This window comes from Sinohyriopsis cumingii, chromosome 1 (genome assembly GCF_028554795.1).
Source record: "Sinohyriopsis cumingii isolate HCF-2022 chromosome 1, ASM2855479v2, whole genome shotgun sequence".
In the NCBI taxonomy this organism is placed as follows: Eukaryota; Metazoa; Mollusca; class Bivalvia; order Unionida; family Unionidae; genus Sinohyriopsis; species Sinohyriopsis cumingii.
Window position 1 is genome coordinate 145,588,007 of NC_142961.1, and position 21,299 is coordinate 145,609,305.

Below are 21,299 nucleotides of genomic sequence, written 5' to 3' on the forward strand. Positions count from 1 at the left end.
CTGTGAGCAGTATAGCCTTTAGACAGTTGAGCCATAACATACTTAGTCTGTAAGACTTCTAATGATAGTCAGAAATAGAAACGTGTAAAATACACCTTGTTACCTTTGATTAAGGTTTAGTCAGCAACACCTTTATTTACTGTCTGACATAGAAACAACGTTTAAATTGGACATACTGAATATTGGATGTTACTTTGTGATAGCGTTTATTTGATAATTTAATGGATAAACAAATCACAGGCAATTATATATAATGACATTTGGAAAATCCTATGACCAATGTCAGGTTGCACAGATTATGTACCAGTCAAAATATCTAAACTGGTGGTCATTCCATCAAATACAAGGATTTAAGTAAGCCCCCCTCTCTCTCTCTCACACACACACACGCACACACATTAAAAATAACAATGCTTTTAAAGCATTGGTATAAAGCAATTTGATATATCAATAATGCTGTCATATCAAATTCTGATCCACCCATGGTGCATTAATATGCATATATAAATACTGCTTCAACAGTAGGCTATCACTTCAACACTCTCAACTGATATTAAAATGTATGAAGGCCACCACCACCCTTTCTGGATGGTAAGGTAGCATGCTAACTGACCAAAGAAACACAGGGATGTCCAATAGATAACTAGAAGGCAAATCTCCACACCCCACACCCCTCTCTCTCTCTCTCTTTCCCATCATAGGTAGATACAGCGAAAATCTGTGAAAAAAACCAAGCATGGTGGATTTTTACCTGTGTGATGCGACAATGTCTCTGGACCTATGGATGATGGTACGATTTGTGGTCACAAAGACCAGTGCAAAGTGGAAAAATAGACATTGAGGATAGAAACAATTGTATGGTCAGTAGCAGTATTAATTAAATAACAATAATTACTTGTATCAACAGTAAATCAATATATGTATAGTATTTATACTGTATCTTTGATATACCACTCATAAATATTTCATTAAAAGGAATCTTGGCAAATCTCACCTCCTTTGAATGAAAAATGTATACATCTCACGGTATATCAATGATTCAGCATACAAACTATACATATGAGAATGCAGAACTTTTTAAAACACAGGGCAATAATAAACTATTGGATGAAAGAAATTATTGCATGTCAATATCTCTTCTGTTGTTATGGACAGAAAGACATGATAACCACAACAAATTCATCATATTCTCTGGAAATTACAATGTAGGTCACAGTGACCTTAACTGTTTTTGCGGAAGATGAAATCATCCATTAACCTTCTAGACCATTCTGCAACCAGTTATGCTATTTTAAGCAAAAACATGAGGGTCAAATGTTGGTCAGTGCAACTTGCTTTTCTGTAAAGCAAACTTACCTGTAATGGAAGCAAATAAGAAGTTTTCATCTGTGTACGGAAAACAACTTTTTTGGGAACACAGCAAATAATAAAAGAATACAAATAACATGGATATGACAGTACTCATAAAACCTGAAGTAGAAAGCTTGCAGAAAAACTTTCTTTAACAGTATCTAGAGAGATCTATGTAACATCAATTTAAATCGTGGAGTAACTAAAGAAAACCTGTTTGTATAATAAAGAAAAACGCAAATGCTGTGCAGCTGCATGATTTTAATAGTACATATATAGTTATAGTCTATTCCTCATTCAGGTCTAAACTTACTGGCAGTAAAATAAGTCAACAGGTAAAATGTTGTTATAGGCTAAATGAATCTGAGCCAATTGAAACAATGCATTCTGCATTAAAAAACTGTCAATTAGACGATAAAACTCCTCCCAAAATATGTAGGTATGTAAGTTTTGAAAATGTATTTTATGCAGTTAATATGCATTTCAAACTCCTGGAGAAAAAAAAATGTTACTGCACTTCATGATGACAATAGATTATTTCCCTGTATTTAAAAAATAATTGAAATCAGCGAGATGACAAAATACAAATTTGCTCAGTTCACATAAAATATCCGAATTTTCACTTTTCTATTTGTACAAAGACTTTGGCGTTCTTTTCAACCTGAAACAAGAGTATTATGAATGGTCAACTTTCAATGTTTAATAGTCCTCAATATCAACGCTAGCAGAGTATAGCTGACTCTGGGGATTACTGACTTCTCAGTGACCATGACCTTTGAATAAGGTATGCAGTCTTTAACTAAACTTCACGTGCAAAAACCATTATTTTTATATCTGATTTACATAAATGTGACCGCTGACCAGAACCTATCAGTTTCTTATTACCCTAAGTACAAGTTATCTACAAACGTCTTGTCAAGGAGCATACCTATGACAAAAGTTGTTCTGCAAAACCATAATGACTATGACCAATGACCTTTGATCCTAATATCAATGCAAATATTATGTACCTTAAGTGAAGGCCATCCACAAAGTTTTGGTCAAGGGATATGGTACAAAACTAAAGTTATTCTGCAAAAGCTATTTCTTCCTTACCACAAGTGCAAGCTATCCACAAAGTTTGGCGCAAGTCTTTGATGTTGAACTAATGTTTTTTTGTATAGAAACCATTTTTTTCTTAGTCAAAATCACCATTATCACTGCATACCAAAAGTGATAGACTTCAGCCTTACCCAAAGTTCAATCCATCCACAAAGTATGGTTTGGGTATGTGATATAAATTAATGTTATTGTGCAGAAACAGTATTTATTCTTTCAGTCGCAATGACACTGACTTTTGACCATTTGTGACCTTCCAACCCTAAAATAACATCAGTAAGGATACCATTATTTTTTCCATACATAAGATCAATTTTACAGTAAAGAGTAACATGTACTGCTCTTGTCAGCATGGAAACCATGCATTTGAAGAGTTAAAAAGTGTGGTCCAATGCAGCAAAGGTAACTAGAATGTTCATAACATACATTTCAGTCATAATGATGTCCAGTGTAAAAAATGGCTACAAACCCCGTGGACATCAGTGATGTCTTGCAAGATCTCATGTAGTGTGGGCAATCATCTCCTGTGCCTTAAGCAACACACAAATCAAAACAACACGAGTCCAATAGATGTAACTGCCACCTTTCCAAACATGTGAATACTGCCTTTAAAACTTCTGTGCCAACTGTTTGGCATTTTTAAAGGGCTGATTGTTTCCCTTTACCTTTAATGTGTTTTTGTTTAAAGGATGGCATTTCCCGACTATGTGAAAACTTGATCATGCAGGGGGTTTACATGAACATGGGGTAGATTGAAAAAAAATCTGAGGTAACTGTGTAAAGATAATTCAGTTCTCTGAGTAGCTTTACTGAGTCTCACTCAAATACAGGCAAGCTAATTTTCAGATTCAACCTCAATAATTGTATTTCCGAATTTTTGCTTTGTTTGTTAAGTTCATTTTCTAAGGGCAGTTCCACTAAGCCTTGTGGTAAAATCATATTGGATGGCAGGTCTACCTCTGACCCCAAATCAATAAGCTTCTTCCTTACCCCAGGTGCAAGCCATCCACCAAGTTTGGTCCAGGTCTGTGAGGTAGAACTAATGTTATTATGCAGTAACCATTTTTCTTAAATTCCAGTGACAGTAATATTGACCTTTGACCTGTTGATCGCCAAAGTCAATAGGTTTCTTCCTGAATCCAAGTGCAGTAAGTCAATGATGGGGAACTATACTAATTGCACAGAAACCATTTGTCTTCTTCTAGACAGAGTGACATTAACTGGTGACCCCAAAATTGATAGAGTTCCTCCTTACCCCAAGTGGAAGTCATACACAAAGCTTGCTTATTGCAGATGGTGAAAAACTATAGTTATTGTCCAGAAAGATAAATGGATTTATAGATGGACAACATTACAACATAATTTGGTCCACCTTGTGACTGGCTCATAAAAAAATGTCTCCAACCATAAGAAAGATTTTCTTCAAATACGATCTTAAAAAACAATGAAACATTAAACACGTTGAGCAGTTTTTGATTATTCTAGTGACATGGTACATTTATTTCACAATGTCTTGCCTTTGCTACCACTGAAACTTGCCTTCAAGAAGCAGCAATCCCTAAAGGTAACATCATTTTATATTAACTGCCATTAATTGGGCAAAATCTTAGCATCCAGTGTAACAAATGAATGACTATCAACATACATGAAACGTTTGTGAGGTATTACCCTACCTCCTTGTAAAACAACCAAAAAACACCCATAAAATAAAATAAACAAAAATTATAAAAATCTGACAAATGTAATGGGCACCAAATAAATATATCCATATTGTCCAAGGTTAACGTGACTCAAACTTTATGCTAGATCTTATTTATTATATGAATTGACATGATTTCTCTGATGGACAGCTTCATGTCACATGTAAATTATGATCGGCTGACTTGTCCTAGGACAGCCTGTAATACTGATCTAGGATATTTCATACTCAACCCTGTCTGCACAGTATGCACTTTAAAGTACAGTAAATTAATTTATCTCTGTCCCAGTCAGACAAATAAAAGCAGCTTTCAAAACTAAGTAATAGTGCGGGGATTAATTTCCCTACAATGGCTTCGGATTTTTATGTAAATGGTTGAAGATGACAGGAAAATAGGTGAACGTGAGATGTAATGACTGAGGTAATAATAATGTACCAAAATCATGCTTGATGAACAATAAGCTTAATTTAAAACATGCAAATTACTGTAACATACTGTACTAATTATCAATGGAACCCTGGCAACTTTATGTTTCTTTAATATATTATTCAGAACATAAGTAATCTGCCAACACAAATTTTAAGTAACAACACGTACCTATGACTTCTCTACTTTCTACAGAGAAAGTCGGATACCTGTTCACTACCAATTTGAAGTTGACTGCTTTGTATGTGCAGTATTTAGTACCGACTTAAAGTTGGTTGCTTGGTACAGGCAATGTTAGTACTTACTTACAGTTTGATTACTGTTGTATGCAGAGTTTAATACAGGCTTAAAAGTTGGTAGCTTGATGTATGCAGTGTTTGTACTTAAAGTTTGTTTCCTGCAGTGTTTAGTACTAACAAAGTTGGTTGTTTTGTCTAGACACTTTAGTAGTGACTTAAGTTGGTTGCTTGGTATATGCAATGTTTGTACTTCAAGTTTGTTTCATGTTGTAAGCAGTGTTTAGTACTGATGTAAAGCTGGTTGCTTTGTCTAGACACTGTTTAGTAGTGACTAAAGTTGCTTGGCATGTGCAGTGTTTAGTACTGATGTCAAGGTGGTTGCTTTTCTAGACACTGTTTAGTACTGATGTAAAGATGGTTGCTTTGTCTAGACACTGTTTAGTACTGATGTAAAGATGGTTGCTTGGTCTAGACACTGTTTAGTAGTGACTAAAGTTGCTTGGTATGCGCAGTGTTTAGTACTGATGTAAAGCTGGTTGCTTTGTCTAGACACTGTTTAGTACTGATGTAAAGCTGGTTGCTTTGTCTAGACACTGTTTAGTACTGATGTAAAGATGGTTGCTTGGTCTAGACACTGTTTAGTAGTGACTAAAGTTGCTTGGTATGTGCAGTGTTTAGTACTGATGTAAAGTTGGTTGCTATGTCTAGACACTGTTTAGTAGTGACTAAAGTTGCTTGGTATGTGCAGTGTTTAGTACTGATGTAAAGTTGGTTGCTTTGTCTAGACACTGTTTAGTAGTGACTTAAGTTGCTTGGTATGTGCAGTGTTTAGTACTGATGTAAAGCTGGTTGCTTTGTCTAGACACTGTTTAGTAGTGACTAAAGTTGCTTGGTATGTGCACTGTTTAGTACTGATGTAAAGTTGGTTGCTTCTTCTAGACACTGTTTAGTACTGATGTAAATTTGGTTGCTTTGTCTAGACACTGTTTAGTACTGATGTTAAGATGATTACTTGGTCAGACATCAAATGCTGCATCTGTTTTAAATTAATGAATCTGACCAACAATGTAGGTTGGGAAAAAAGCTAGTTTATATCAGCAAACTAGTTGTTTCATTTCCATACTATTACATGTATATCTAAGACATCTAATGGACACACCTCTACATGTATATCTAATACATCTAATGGACACATCTCATTAAATAAAGATCCATTCTCTTTATCATTACTTCCTAATGTTCATATTCTGACCAGGAACAAAGCTAACAATGGATTTTTAAACTTTTCAATTTACATGGAACAAAAAGAAAAGTAAAACCACTTACTTGCATAATAATGCAAAAAAATAAAGGTTATTTAACTAAAAGAAACACCATTTAATGGACTGTTGAACTGTATATGGAAACCCTGAGCATATTTATTACGGCTCAATCTCAATTTTCATCTTAATTATATAAAAAACATACTTTTCTCCTTAAGTTAATTTCCCAATGGCATGCAGATAAATACTACTAATAAAGAAGGATATGAGACCAGAAAAGGTTGAACTATTTCATTCAAATTCCAAAAGACTGAACAGCCAATGCTATTACCTTCAGTAAAAAAAACCACCCACCAGTACCCTGCCCAAGTTTGGAACATATTAATTTCAATCAACTATTCACAACTTCAATTTAACCCTTTAACTAGTTTTCATAGGATTTGAGCAATGATCTTTTACCCTTTTTTTTGAATAATGACCTAAATAAAATCAAATGAAATGTTATTTTCCAGAACTTATTATGTGACTCTTCTAACACCAAGTATAATTAAAAATGGACACCAGTATGCTCTCCCCCTGGTCAATGGTTATTAGTATTGATGAGTGACATCGAAGTACTTGTACAAGCCTTATCAAAACAAATCGAAAACAAACTTATCATAGAAAGGATGAACTTTTAATGAACAAAGTCAGCAATATTCTCAAGTGAACATCTTTTTCTTTCACGATAAAGACTGATCACACCTGAATTAGCACTTACCCACCAAAAATTATCACCTGCCATTTTGAGCCAGGCAAGTTAATTTTCAATGTCTGCCAATTATCCTGCATATACTTTGCTTAATTCACACGTCATCTACAATGATGAGATATCCTAGGCAATTTTCAAATCTGTATATGTATTACGAGAGAGGACTTGTCAATAAATATACATTATTTACTTACAAATATAATATGCCATCTCTTTTAGCTAATACCTACAACAGTTGAAATATCTGATCAACTTTAACTTTCATTACATGCATGATGGCAGAATTTATTTTTTGACATTCATCAAAGAAGACTGCCATAAAAATCCACTGAGCTGGATGACTGTCAGCATGTGACTTCATGTTTCTTTAGACAACTCAGAGCTTAAAAATCATTTTGATCTTATAAGCTACAACTTTAAGAAATATCATCTAAAAACATCAATAAAATGGTACATTCCATAAATTGGCTTTTCTTAAATAAAATTAAGGCCATGTAAAGAAGAGTAGCAAAATGATAAATACCATCTTAACTGGTTGTATAAAATCTCTCAAAATGGAATATTTTCAAGAAAAAAGTTGAACCTGTTCAGTGCAAATCCAAATATTAACCAAAAAGCATGCTGATCAGGAAATTGAGTTTAAATTTTTCAGAATCTAGGTGACCCATCGTTAACGGGATAATACATTCATTAAAGTACAGCAAACTTCCATACAATACTATCACATCTCTACGAGTCTATAACATTTTCAGCCAAAACAACAACTTTAAACATTAGTTTTCCACACAAATAAACCACATTTATTTTTATTCTTCATCTCTTCCCTCATTTTTCACTTATTTACAGCCTAATAGACTGGTTTCTTGTTCCGTAGATTCAATTTTGTACATTAGAAAACAAAACTCTACGTACCAATATATCATAGTGGTGCTGAAGTACATATTTACCTACCCATGTAGAGAACAAAAACTCCTATTCAAAACTGTATCTCATGAATTTTCATTTCTGTAATTTCTTAAATATATTTCAGAATGCACATTTATCATAAACCATGCATAATTATTCCACAAACTCCAGAATGGATGGCATCTCTGCAAATCTGCAACATGGCTGACATTTCCAGCAGTAATGGGTTTATGTTCCACTGGCTGCATCGCTTGCAATAGACCGTATCCTATCAAACATACTTTCACAAGAAAATTACCCCATATACTCACGTCTCAATATCGAATCATTCACCTTTACAATGCACATTTCCCTAATATATCTGGTGTATTTACCTAAAATTCCTTGTCTGAGGTGACTCTGACAACTAAGTTAGAATTGCAGTATGCAACAAAATCTGATAAAAAACAAAGCTGAGTGCCCAACAGTTATTCTGAAGGGCCCACACATTTATGGACACACAATGAACATAAAATTATCCATAACTAGTACATGCAGCAACAATCACTGGCATATTGCACAATATAAATAGAACATTGTCTGTGGTCAGTTATCCTCTCAGCTCTCTGCCTTACTCATCGAATCCTTGTGAACAGATTCAATACTGACTTAGATTCCTAAAAGTGTAAAGAGAGAATGATTCAAGTAACCATCTGAATATCCAACCATCGTGGTGATTAATAATAATAAGTGCAATTATTAACTGCCGTGTCACTACATGGCATAGAGTAAGATTAAGTCACTAAATGCCTTTACTATTGTTGCTATCTTGCTTTTGAACATCACTATATATAGTGTAGCAGTCTGATCTTTTTTTAATTCATCCATTCATAAATACATTTTAAAATGTTGTAGCGCTATTCAGAATATCAAGAATGTTAATGATACTATAATAAATCTGTTTATTAACAATAATAGAAAATTATAACTTGAAAATGCAATCCATCATACCAATGAAGCTGCATACCACGCATTGGGGATGCTAATAAATCTACTGTCAAAAAATAATGTTTATCTCATATTCCAAACAAAGACCATATTTTTAATTCTTAATGCAAGAATAAATCCAAACATGTCCAGCAAAGACTAAGATCAATCAAACAGTTGAAAATCTTCACATATTACAAAAAATTAACTGTATAATTTGCAACCTATATCTGCTATTATTATCAACTTTGGAGTAACACACACAAGATTAAGAAAGTATCACTGTGATATGAGTCTTGGTTTTTAATACCTTGGTTGAGCGAGTCTTGCTGAAGACATTCCAGAACCGCAGGGTCTCATCTCCCGCTCCTGTGACAATTGCCTCACCATCTGGAGACATGGCCTGCAAAGGACACACACAAAACAAACCTATGAAATTCTTGATTTGTTTCTTATAGAAATATTTTAAATATGGCAAGGTGTATTAGGTTGCAGTTACAAAACTGAAAATGTGTATGAGTTCAGAATGGCCTAAATTTATTAAGAAAAAAATGAGCAGTAAACACTGGACAGGAAAGGGAGGCAATACAAAATAGGCACAGGTGCATACATGTATGCAAGCATATGACAGGGCAGGGATGATTCAAACAATAACAATTTTAGGACTCCATCCCAATTTTCAAATCAAATAGCTGTGAGAATTTTAAACACAATGGCTTCTGCTTTCTAAACTCCTATCATGCATCACTTGTATAATTTTGGTTGCAATCCCCCCACTAGCAATTTCTTTTATGGCTAGGTAAGCAAGACTACTTTGCAGAACTAACTCCGGATAAAACCAATTTTTTGAAATAAAAATGCTGAGTGTTCAAACATCAGTAATATTTTTCAGCAATATAAATTTTCAAGTAAGCTGTTGTGGTGGTCATATTTGATATAAGATTGACACCATTTCCATTTAGGATAAACTGGACAGGGTCTGAAGACCTGTTAAAAACTCATGCTTATATAACCATCCATTCAGGAGAAATAGTGACAAGGTGTTCCAATATGTTCATTGTGGCAGCCCTACTGGATGTCTGCGGGGTACCATTTTCATTTAGGACAAACTAGTTGTAATTAGATGTCAGTGTGATGAAAACCTTATGTCGATATGACCATTAATTTTAAAGTAGCATTAACAAGATTTTTCAAGATGGCACCATAGTGACCATAATGGATGCCAGATTAGAATGAACTAAACACCATAAGTCTTCTGGTGAAAATCCCAGGTCAATATGACTCTCCATGAAGAAGCAATGACAAGACTTTCAACATGGCTGCCATGGCAGCAATACCGGTATATGGGGTCAGACTGGCACCATATTTTCATTTATTACCAACTAGGTTATCATATTTAATGTTCTGAAGAACACCTCAATCTGATATGACATTCCATTTTGAAAAAGTAGCAATAACATGATGGTCAAGATGGCTGCCACTGTGGCTATATTTGATGTCTGATCAGCACCATAAAGACCAATTAGACATCATTATAAGTCATCTGGTGCAAACCCCACTGTTAATACAACTTTACATCCTGGAAGAGAAGCAAAAACAAGATTTCAAGATGGCTGCTTTGATGGACACATTGGACATCAGACTGGCACAATTTTCATTAAACAGAAACTGTGAATGTTTGGATGTCAGACTGCCTCAGATTGGATGTCAGATTGGCATAATTTTGATTTGACACACTCTTTACAGCACAATAAGTCTTTACATCAAAACCCCATCTTGATAAGACATTCTGTTTAAGAGTAGCAATAACAGGAATTTGAATATGGTTGCTGTGGTTGCCATATTAGATGCCAGGTCAACAATGTTTTCACTTAAGATCAACTAAACATCATAAGAAGTCTTGTAGTGAAAACCTGATGCTGAGGTGAACATCTATTCAAGAGTGGTGAAAAGATTTTAAAGATGATGCTGTGGCAGCCATATTGGATTCCAAGCAACACCATTTTCACTTACGACCAACCAGATAACATCTGAAATCTTCTGGTGAAAATATTATGTCAATATGACTTTCCATTATGGACGAGTAACGATAACAAGATTTTTAAGATACCTGATATGGTGTCCATATTGGACATCAGATTGGCACAATTTTCATTTACAACCAACTAGATATACTAAGAAGTCTTTTAATAAAAATCCCTTGTTGATATGACCATCCATTCAGGAGTAATGACAACAAGATTTTCAAGATGGCTACTAGTGGCTTAATGGATGTCTGAGAAGCACCATTTTCAGTTATTTATAATATTTTCATTTATTTATAATAATTCTTTGTTGCTAACAGGTGTTATTTGAATAAAAGTGTTATATGATTATATGGCAGCTTTAGTTATTGCATATACTTGAGTCCAACTACAAACTGCACAAACCCAGATTTGCCATTGCATTAAGTGTCAGCAGATCTGTGTCTGTGCAGTTTGTTGAGAGTAATCAGTAGAACAACAAGCATAAATCCTGATCTACAGGTGAATTATTATAATCCTGAATTATGCAAGTGTTTATCAGGATTTATGTAGTTTGCAGTTGGACTCAACTTATAACGAGTACATACATTAGATAAATATCATATTCAAATTATTTCTTTCTAAATGACAGGAATCTTTTGCCATATATTTACCAAGTGAACTTGAGCAAACAAGCTAAAATACTGAACAAAATTCATTTTTCAAAAACAAAAGCATGAAATAGATGGTCATAAAAACATTATTTGGTTTATATGCCAGTTGTTTAGCATTTCACAATAGACCGTTTGGGTCCAAGCATTTCACAACAGACCATGTGGGTCCAAGCATTTCACAATAGACCATTTGGGTCCAAGCATTTCACAATAGACCATTTGGGTCCAAGCATTTCACAATAGACCATTTGGGTCCAAGCATTTCACAATAGACCATTTGGGTCCAAGCATATCTTTGCTGATGAATAATACCATCAGCATTCATTTCGAGTAATTAAAAGCACAAAATGTCCATTGATCATTACCAGTATTACTGTCAATGCCAATAGCTCTTTAAAAAAAATTCCAAGGAAGGAATGCATATTCATCATTATCAAACTGGAGAAGCTGTCTGCTTTTTTTGTCAGTTTTTAAAAGATGTACAGACTCTGGTGATTCCATATGTTTATTATGCTTAAAAGCTCTGAACTCAATGCAAGCTTCTTTATGATCAAGAAGAAGGAATTGTTGCTGTTGTTGTTGTTATAGGGTTTAATGCCATTTTTCAGCACAAGATAGGCTATAAATGGCAGCCAGTATAACTGGTGGAGGAAGAACCCTGGAAAACCCAGGGAAGAACCACCGACCCATGAGAAACTACTGGCAGGCTTTCTCACGTACCAACATTAGCCCAGCCTGAGACTCGAACTCACGCAGACAGAGGTGAGATGACAGTGATCCGTAATGAAAAGCACTTTAGACCACTTGGCCACTCAGGGCCCCAGAAAAAGGAATAAGGTAACATTATGGTTCTGATCTAGTAAAAAGCGGAATAAGGGAAAAATTACGGAAAGCAAGATTTACTGACTTTTGATTAAGATATTTCATAATAAAACTTCTCCGGCCACCGACAGATAACAGAATCATCTCTACACAGTGATCAGTTTTTACATCTAGTGGAACCAAATGATTAAAAAAGATATGTTAGTTGACATGCATTATGTTGCAAAAATATTTTGAATGGCGGGAACTTTGACTTGAGAGCCCAACCATACGCATGTGGTTCATGCTGACAAACAAACACATACTTTACTGATGAAGAGCTTCATCAAGATATCTTAAACTGTGTAAATGATCAAGAATGACAATAATTATTAATGAATACCTGTATTGTGCTGTGATCCTCACCCCTCAGCAAGAACCTGAATAAGTTATGTCACATACCATCTGATACAAGATCATCCTAATGTCACTTATTGTTAAAGGGTGTATAAATAGTGTGAACAATGTAAGGGACTCCCATATCTCTGGTGCACAGCTCTAATCACAATTTTACCAATTGACAACAGGCTTGACATACAACTAATTCTGACTAAAACAACCCAAACAGAAATTTCAAGGAGTGTTCTGGGCATTTATGAGCCTACAAGAAGGAAAACTTTGTTTTACTTGGCACAACTTCTGTCATAGTGGTTTTAATGTTAAAGGTATCTGCAGGCAATACCAAACTAAAACAAAGAAAGCAATCTCACATGTGAATAATGTTTTGATGACACACCTTTCTGCATAAGCAGCGGAGACACAAAACATGTATCAGATGACAAACTTAATGTGGAAAGTAGTATTACCAAATATACTCGCTTATAGGTCGAGTCCAACTACAAACAATATAGTTCCTGACCTGGCATAGCATAATGTGCCTGCAGATCAGGGTCCATGTTGCTTGTTCTACTGAGTACTCCTAACAAACTGCACAGACCCAAATCTGCCAACACATTATGTGATGGCAGAGCTAGGTTTTGTGCCACCACAATCAAAGATCTAACAGAATACGCAACTGGTGTTGAAAATATGTGGCTTTTAGAGATCTGAATGTATAATTTAAATGTTGATGATAACTCTGCAGATGTCACAAAAGCAAAACTTAATGCCTTGCAATTCAGAGGCAAGATAAGAAAAAGATTATGCCCTAAAAAAAATGTATGCATTTGTGTCCACATTTGTGTTTCAATGAGAGAGAGAGAGAGAGAGAGAGAGAGAACGTAATTGGTAAGGTGATAGGGAGTGATTACAGAGTGTTGACATGTATCTAGACCTTCAGTGCCCTGATAAGTATGGAGCTTAGTTTTGTAATGCAATCTAGATATTGATCAGAACAGACACATCAAGTGGGACTTGTGCAACGCAAGAAGTGCTACATTAATAACCACTCAAGAAAAAACCCACGACAAGGAAAGAAAACAGGCCCTATTGAGAACCAGCTAGATGGTTACATATTCCTGGAACAGTATCAAGTAGTATCAAATACTTTCATCAGCGAAGAGATATTTATTTAAATAAAGTCAGTGACAAACACACAAAGCTTCTTTGTAATCACATTTTAATGAGAGAATGAAATAATTGTCATATAAATGGCTTTCAGATCAACAAAATAAAAACTTTAAACAAGTCTGCTAAAGATAAGTTTCTCATCAAGTTTTATTTTCCCATAAATAACTGACAATGTACTTCCATGGAGGGGGTGAAAGCCATTTGTGGTAGCTACAAGCCCCAAACTTAAAAACTAAAAAAAAAAAAATCTGCCTGCTCATCTACAAATTTAAGTACTGACAACAATTTCAGTTTTGTAAAACCACCAAAACTCCCACAAAATTAAATAAATGCAGAGATTTCAATTTTGATTAGAGGCAGAAAAACTGGAGTTTTGTCCTGACTTTTGTTTTAATAAAACTAGTAATCAATCATGCAAAAATAATGATCACAGAATACAGCTTGCAAAAATAATGATCACAGAATACAGCTTGCAATGTTTAACCACCTGCTGGAACAGTAAGAAAAGACCTTTAACCTGTTCTGACAATAGTTGTTAACCAACTTTACAAGCCACCTGGCAAGTAGCTTTTAACCCAAAGCAAAAGCAGAATTGCATCTGAAAGCACCTATTAAACTCCGACAGGCAAGAACTTTAAAAAAAAACAAAACAATATATCTTCTTCAGATCATATTATAGTTCCACATTGCCCATAATTCTAATGTTCACTGACCCATATTATTCCAAGAATTCACACCTTCAGGAACCCTAACTGGAGGCTAAATCGAAGATTTGATTGATAACTGATAAAGGATGTTTTCTTTCTTCCCAAAAATGTGAAAGCAGATGAAATATATCAATTAGATTATTTTATATTCTAAATAAAGACAGCTTTAAACATTTCCCAGTGAACATCTTGTGGTGAAATGAAAGTTTCATATGCTGCATCTGTTTCTCATTCATTTCTATCAGATAATGTCATTTACCTCTCTACAACAACATATTTTAGGTACACTCCAAGCCCACATTACAGTCTAAGAAAAAATTTCTCTTTCAACACTTCAATTACCAACCAATCTTTCTGATCATAGTTTGTGTCATGTCATTTCCATGCAAGGAATGGGTCAACCATTTAATGCTTACTGTGTATGAAAACACTTATCAACTTCATCTGTTATCAAAGTACATCTAAATGCAAGGTATATATCTAGAACCCCTGAAGGATGGATACAGCAAGTACAAAATGTACAGTCTCTAAGTATTGCATTTTCTAGGTTGACTAACAAAACATATACAAATAATGTCACAAAAATAAAGTCAAAATAAATTCTAAGAATTATGTGTATCAAGGATGAAGTGATCAATGTGACCTACTTTATACTCTAAATATTCCCACTGAGCTATAACCCACTTTTGTCAAGATGCATTGGGAGTCATGGTAACTCATTTGGCAGAGCATTAGACTCATAATCCAAGAGTCATGGGTTCAATACCAATGCATGTATCAACAAAAGTTCCTCAAAGTGACTGATGCTCTGCTGGCCAAAAAGAATTTCAATGAATTCAAAATAAGACCATTTCTTCTTTTTAACTGATGAGGGTTGAAACCATCCCTTATGGGTTTTTTAATCGCAATACCAATATTTTCAACTTGGCCAATGTGGCAGCCACACCAGATGTAAGATTGGTACCATTTTCCTTTAACACATTAACCCCTGGAGGTTTTTCTCGTTTTCGTCTGAAATTCAAGTAGGAAACACATTTTGAAAGCTATTTCTGAATACATCCTAAAACATCAACTTCCAGGTGATCTTCCAATAACATAATGCCTAGTTGTGTTAGAAACATCGTTTTTCATTGGTTTTTGGCTTGCGCATGAGCAGAAGGGTAAAAGTTGGATTTTTATTTAATATTTTTTGGTGCTTAACGGACCCATTATTTTCGTATCGAGACCACTCTTTATTCCAAATGCCCATCTTATCCTACTTTTTGCAAAGGTTCATCTGTCTGTTTGCAGTTCATACCAGTCTGCCTTAGATCTTAGACCAAAAATTCTAAAATCCAGGCACAAAATCGTATTTCAACCACGAGCAAATTTTGGGTTTAAAATAATCTGGTCCAAACAATGAGGTTTTTTCCCTCTGTATTTTGCAGTGCAACTAGAAATTCCAGATTATTTGGTATCATTGTAGAGTTACATCTACCTTTCTCTAATACCGCCCACTTTAGTGTATCTTCGGCAGTAGGCTACTACCTCCTGCCACATAACTCATCACCAGGGGTTAATGTGTTATGACCAACCAAACATGATTAAAGACTTTTGGCAAAAGTACTTGTCACTGTTGTTGGTTTAATGCCATTTTTCAGCACATGAAAGGCTATACACATGGCAGTCAGAATAACTGGTGGAGGAAAAACCCAGAAAAGCCCGGTAAGAATTGCCAACATATGGGAAGCTACTGGCAAGCTTTTTCACACCAACATCAGCTGAGCCCTAGACTTGAACCCATGTGGACAGAGATGAAATGGCAGTGATCAGTAAGGTGAACACTTTTGACCACTCTGCTACTAGGGGCATCAAACTATGAACAGATGTAACAATGACAATGAACGAGGTAATTATGATGATAGTAACAATTATATAATGAGGGTTCTTATTCTGTTATAAAAATAATATAACAATGACATAACAGTACTGTCATTATAACCATCATCAGCATGTATGTTTTAGCTTACAAGAAACAGATCCAAGATGCAATGAGTAAATCTGAATGTCCAGGTATCCAAAATAACCATTGTTGGTGCAGGATCGGTCAGGGATTACATGTATACCATAATAATGTCTATTGTTTTGTAAAGGCAGCATTTTCCATAGAGGTGCAAGACTGAGAGTTAAAATTCCCCTTGGTGTCTGAACTGGGAGTTAAATTTAAAACGTGAGGGTCTATGATGCACAAATCAGCGTAAAAAGAAATGCTGTAAAGGTGAATCAAAATTAGGTCAGTCTGCCATACATTATCTACAGTACCTCCATGCTTTTCTACATAAAAGAATTTGAATTAATTAAAAAGTATATATTAGGATACATAAATCTTTATGTATACAGTTGACTTCCACGACACTCTGTACAACAAGCAGGACAACAGTGGAATTTACTGAATAAACGGCTAAGAAGTACTTCATGATTTTTCATATCAACATTACATCTAATATGATTCATTTCAATTCCACATTCCAAATTACATACTATAGTCTGAGTGATATATTTCCAGCCATGACATAATGTGATGAACTAGGCATGTGAAACACATAGTCTTTATGTTCCAATAATGCCCTGAAATTTTTCTCCTGTATAATCAATGACATCTGTCTGAAATTTCATTCTTTATAACTCAGACTGTCTTATCTGAATTAAACATTATGTAATATGGATTCAGACTTATTCATCAGTTTTATAAATCTCTTTTACAAAAAGCTGCAAGTGTGTTTACTGTGTTCAATGTTTATGCAACAGCATGGGAAACTAATTTTCAGTGGCTTTTATAAAATATTCATCTCTGTGACTTTCTGCATGGGAATTTATGGAATGTGACAAGTTGTTTTAGTCAATGTCCTTGATGAAAAGCTACCCAATCAATGTCTCTCTGAGAAAAATGAATTTGTAATAAGCATGCAGACAACATCATTGATAAGGTCTTGCTACAGAGAGAGAACTGTAGCAGTACTTGGGGCATAAGAGTGAAATCTAAAGAATGTGATGGAACATTAGATACGTACTGTTGATAGGTTGTACAGCTAATTACATGTCACTTGATTCAGACCTAGTCTGGTTCAGTGGCTGACTGCCCCAATTCCACTCAGCCAGGATTGCTACACATACTGCAGCCTTTTGTTCTGGCCAAGATATTTAATGGATATTAATGCAGTCAAAAGTCAAATCAACTGACTTAAAGGTTTATTGTTTATGACACTCACAACACTCCATTTAGTGGTGACAAGAAATGAGAACTGACAGTCCGATAGCACTGCCAACACTCACAGTTTCAACCACACACATTTTTGAATCCTGTATTTATTTCAACTTCACTTTGGCTGGAGAAAAAAAAAAACACTTTAAACATAAGAACTCCATATGTTCCTTTATTTTTTATAAGATTTTTACTCATAGCTTTTTTGTGTGTGATTGAGAATGATAAAAATTTCATACTTTGCAGTCAAATTCACCTTTCTGACATTAAAACTAGTTAACAGTGGGAAGATGTCAACTGTTGGATTTCCCAATAATTATTAGGATTAGTATCTCAACTTGATCCATCAATTATTATGATCAGTGTCACAGCTTGATCTGTCAACTATTATTGGGATTAGTGTCACAGCTTGATCTGTCAATCATTATTGGGATTAGTGTATCAACATGCCTATTATTATTAGGATTAGTGTCTCAACTTGATACACGAGTTATTATTGGGATTTGTGTCTCAACATGATACGCCAATTATTATTATGATTAGTGTCTCAACTTGATGCACCAGTTGTGTTTAGGATTAGTGTCTCAACCTGATAACCAATTATTATTTTGATAAGTGTGACAGCTTGATCCATCAATTATTATTATGATTAGTATGACAGCTTGATCCATCAATTATTATTATAATTAGTGTGACAGCTTGATCCATCAATTATTATTAGGATTAGTGTCTCAACCTGATACACCAATTAGTATTATTAGCATGACAGCTTGATCCATCAATTATTATTATGATTAGTGTCACAGCTTGATCCATCAATTATTATTGGGATTAGTGTCTCAACTTGATCAATTATTATTAGGATAAGTGTCTCAACTTGATCCATCAATTATTATTAGGATTATTGTCTCAACTTAATATGCCAGTTATTATTAGGATTAGTGTCTCAACTTGATCCATCAATTATCATTGGGATTAGTGTCTCAACTTGATCCATCAATTATTATTAGGATTATTGTCTCAACTTAATATGCCAGTTATTATTAGGATTAGTGTCTCAACTTGATCCATCAATTATTGGGATTAGTGTCTCAACTTGATCCATCAATTACTATTAGGATTAGTGTCTCAACTTAATATGCCAGTTATTATTAAGGTTAGTGTCTCAACTTGATCCATCAGTTATTATTGGGATTAGTGTTTCAACTTGATCCATCAATTATTATTAGGACTAGTGTCTCAACTTGACCTATCACTTATTTTTAGGATGAGTATCTCAACTTGATCAAGATTGTGGACTGTAAGCCTGCATTGCATTTTATCCATGCATAATTGTATGAACTGTCAATGTAAGTGACAAAATGAATATGCAGGGTTTTTTTTTCACATGTAGGGACTGACCATTTAATTTTTCAAAATGGGGCAGGGGGAGAGCAGGAGAGCTGGCATTTGTTTTATCTCAAAACTTTCAGTTCCCAAATAGCTTAAAACATAAGTCTTGCTCTCATTTTTCAAAGAAAAACTACTTATATCCATTACGTTAGCTGGAGAAAAGAAAATATACCTTTAGGTACAACAAAAAAACATAATATCCTAGTCTGAGAGACACTCCCAGACTCCCAGCCCCCTCCCCCCCCCATTTTGGAAAATTAAATGGCTGATAGCTGGTCCCTTATTTTCTATTCCCTTCACTTGCAAAACACATATTCATTGTTATTATAAAATTATATTGCCGACCTTATGAACCACTGACTGTATTATCCTCTAAAGTTTGAGCAGCATTATCTTCCCTTGATATGAATGGTGTGTCAATTGATCCACCAATTATTTTTGGTAAACAAATAATTAACAAAAAGAAGAAACTGTGCTTTAACACATTAACCCCTAGCGATGACTTAACGGAGCAGGAGGTAGTAGCCTACTGCCAAGCTCTGTAGCGTCATGGTCATGCATGATACACTAAAGTGGGTGGTATTATACAAAGGTAGACAAATGTAGCTCTACAATGATAACAAATAATCTGGAATATCAAGTTGCACTACAAAATACAGATGAAAAACCTCATTTTCTGGACCCGACTTTTTTCTACCCCAAATTTGCCCGTGGTCGGAATCCGATTTTGTGTCCAGATTTTAGACTTTTTGGTCTCTGATCTAAGGCAAACTGGTATGAGCTGCAAACAGACAGATGATCCTTTGCAAAAAGTAGGATAAGATGGGCATTTGGAATAAAGAGTGGTCTTGATACTAAAAAAATGTCTCCGTTTAGCTAAAAACAAAAAAAATAACTCCAACTTTTACCCTTCTGCTCATGCACAAGTCAAACAGCCAAAGAAAAACGATGTTTCTAACACAACTAGTCAATATGTTATGGGCAGATCACCAGAGATTTGGTGTTTTCGGATCATAAATAGCTTTCAAAATGTGTTTCCGACTTGATTTTCTGGCAAAAATGTCAAAAACCTCCAGGAGTTAATGTGTAAAACAGTGTATTTTGATGATGTCACCAAATTTCAATATTCCTTGCGTATTTAATCACTTGTGCATCAACATTGCACATACATTACAAATTTAGCAATTCCTGGACGATTTGTAAAAAAAAATAAAAAAATCCTTGATAACACATTAACCCCTAGCGACGACTTAACAGGACAGGAGGTAGTAGCCTACTGCCAAGCTCCGTAGCGTCACAGTCATGCATGATACACTAAAATGGGCAGTATTATATAAAGGTAGACAGATGTAGCTCTACAATGATACCAAATAAACTGGAATATCTAGTTGCACTACAAAACACAGATTAAAAAAACTCATTTTTTGGACCAGACTTTTTTTGTACCCAAACTTCACCCGTGGTCGGAATCTGATTTTGTGTCTGGATTTTAGACTTTTTGGTCTCAGATCTAAGGCAAACCGGTATGAACTGCAAACAGACAGATGAGCCTTTGCAAAAAGTAGGGTAAGATGGGCATTTGGAATAAACAGTGGTCTCGATACCAAAAAAATGGCTCCGTTTAGCCAAAAAAAAATTCAACTTTTACCCTTCTGCTCATGTGCGAATCAAATAGCCAATGAAAAACGATGTTTCTAAAACAACTAAACAGTATGTTATGGAACAATTACCGGGGATTTGGTGTTTTCAGATCTATTCAGAAATAGCTTTCAAAATGTTTCCTACTCGATTTTCAGGCAAAAATGTCAAAAACCTCCAGGGGTTAATGTGTTAAGGGGTTTGCCATAGGCTATGAAATGAACTGTGATCTTGTGGAATGTTTAGAATCTGAAGCAAAATTATATACGTCCAATCTCTTGTGATCTTGTGGATAGTTTAGAATCTAGCAAAACTCTAGTGTCCAAACTCTGTGATTTTGTGGATAGCTTAGAATTTGTAGCAAACTTCTATATGTCCAGTCTCTAACTGATCTTGTGGTTAGTTTAGAATCTGTGGCAAAATTCTACATGACTGTCCAGTCTCTGTGATCTCATGGATAGATTAGAATCTGTGGCAAAATTCTACATGTCCAATTTCTAACTGATATTGTGGATAGTTTAGTATCTGTAGAAAACTTCTACACATCCAATTTTTGTGAATTTGTGGAAAGTTAAT

The 21,299-nt window shown here is 34.9% G+C and overlaps 1 protein-coding gene across 1 annotated transcript in view; it reads right to left on the reverse strand.

The window, feature by feature from the left end:
* Nucleotides 1–1,594: 1,594 nt before the first annotated feature.
* The window catches only part of LOC149808092 (fizzy-related protein homolog), a 58,961-nt gene continuing 39,256 nt past the window's right edge, over nt 1,595–21,299 (reverse strand). The window contains exons 12-13 of the mRNA XM_089973459.1: nt 9,009–9,101; nt 1,595–8,388 (exon numbers count right to left, since the gene is read on the reverse strand). Coding sequence (XP_089829585.1) covers nt 8,347–8,388; nt 9,009–9,101 — 135 coding nt within the window. The 3' untranslated portion in view covers nt 1,595–8,346. The remainder of the gene's footprint in view (nt 8,389–9,008; nt 9,102–21,299) is intronic.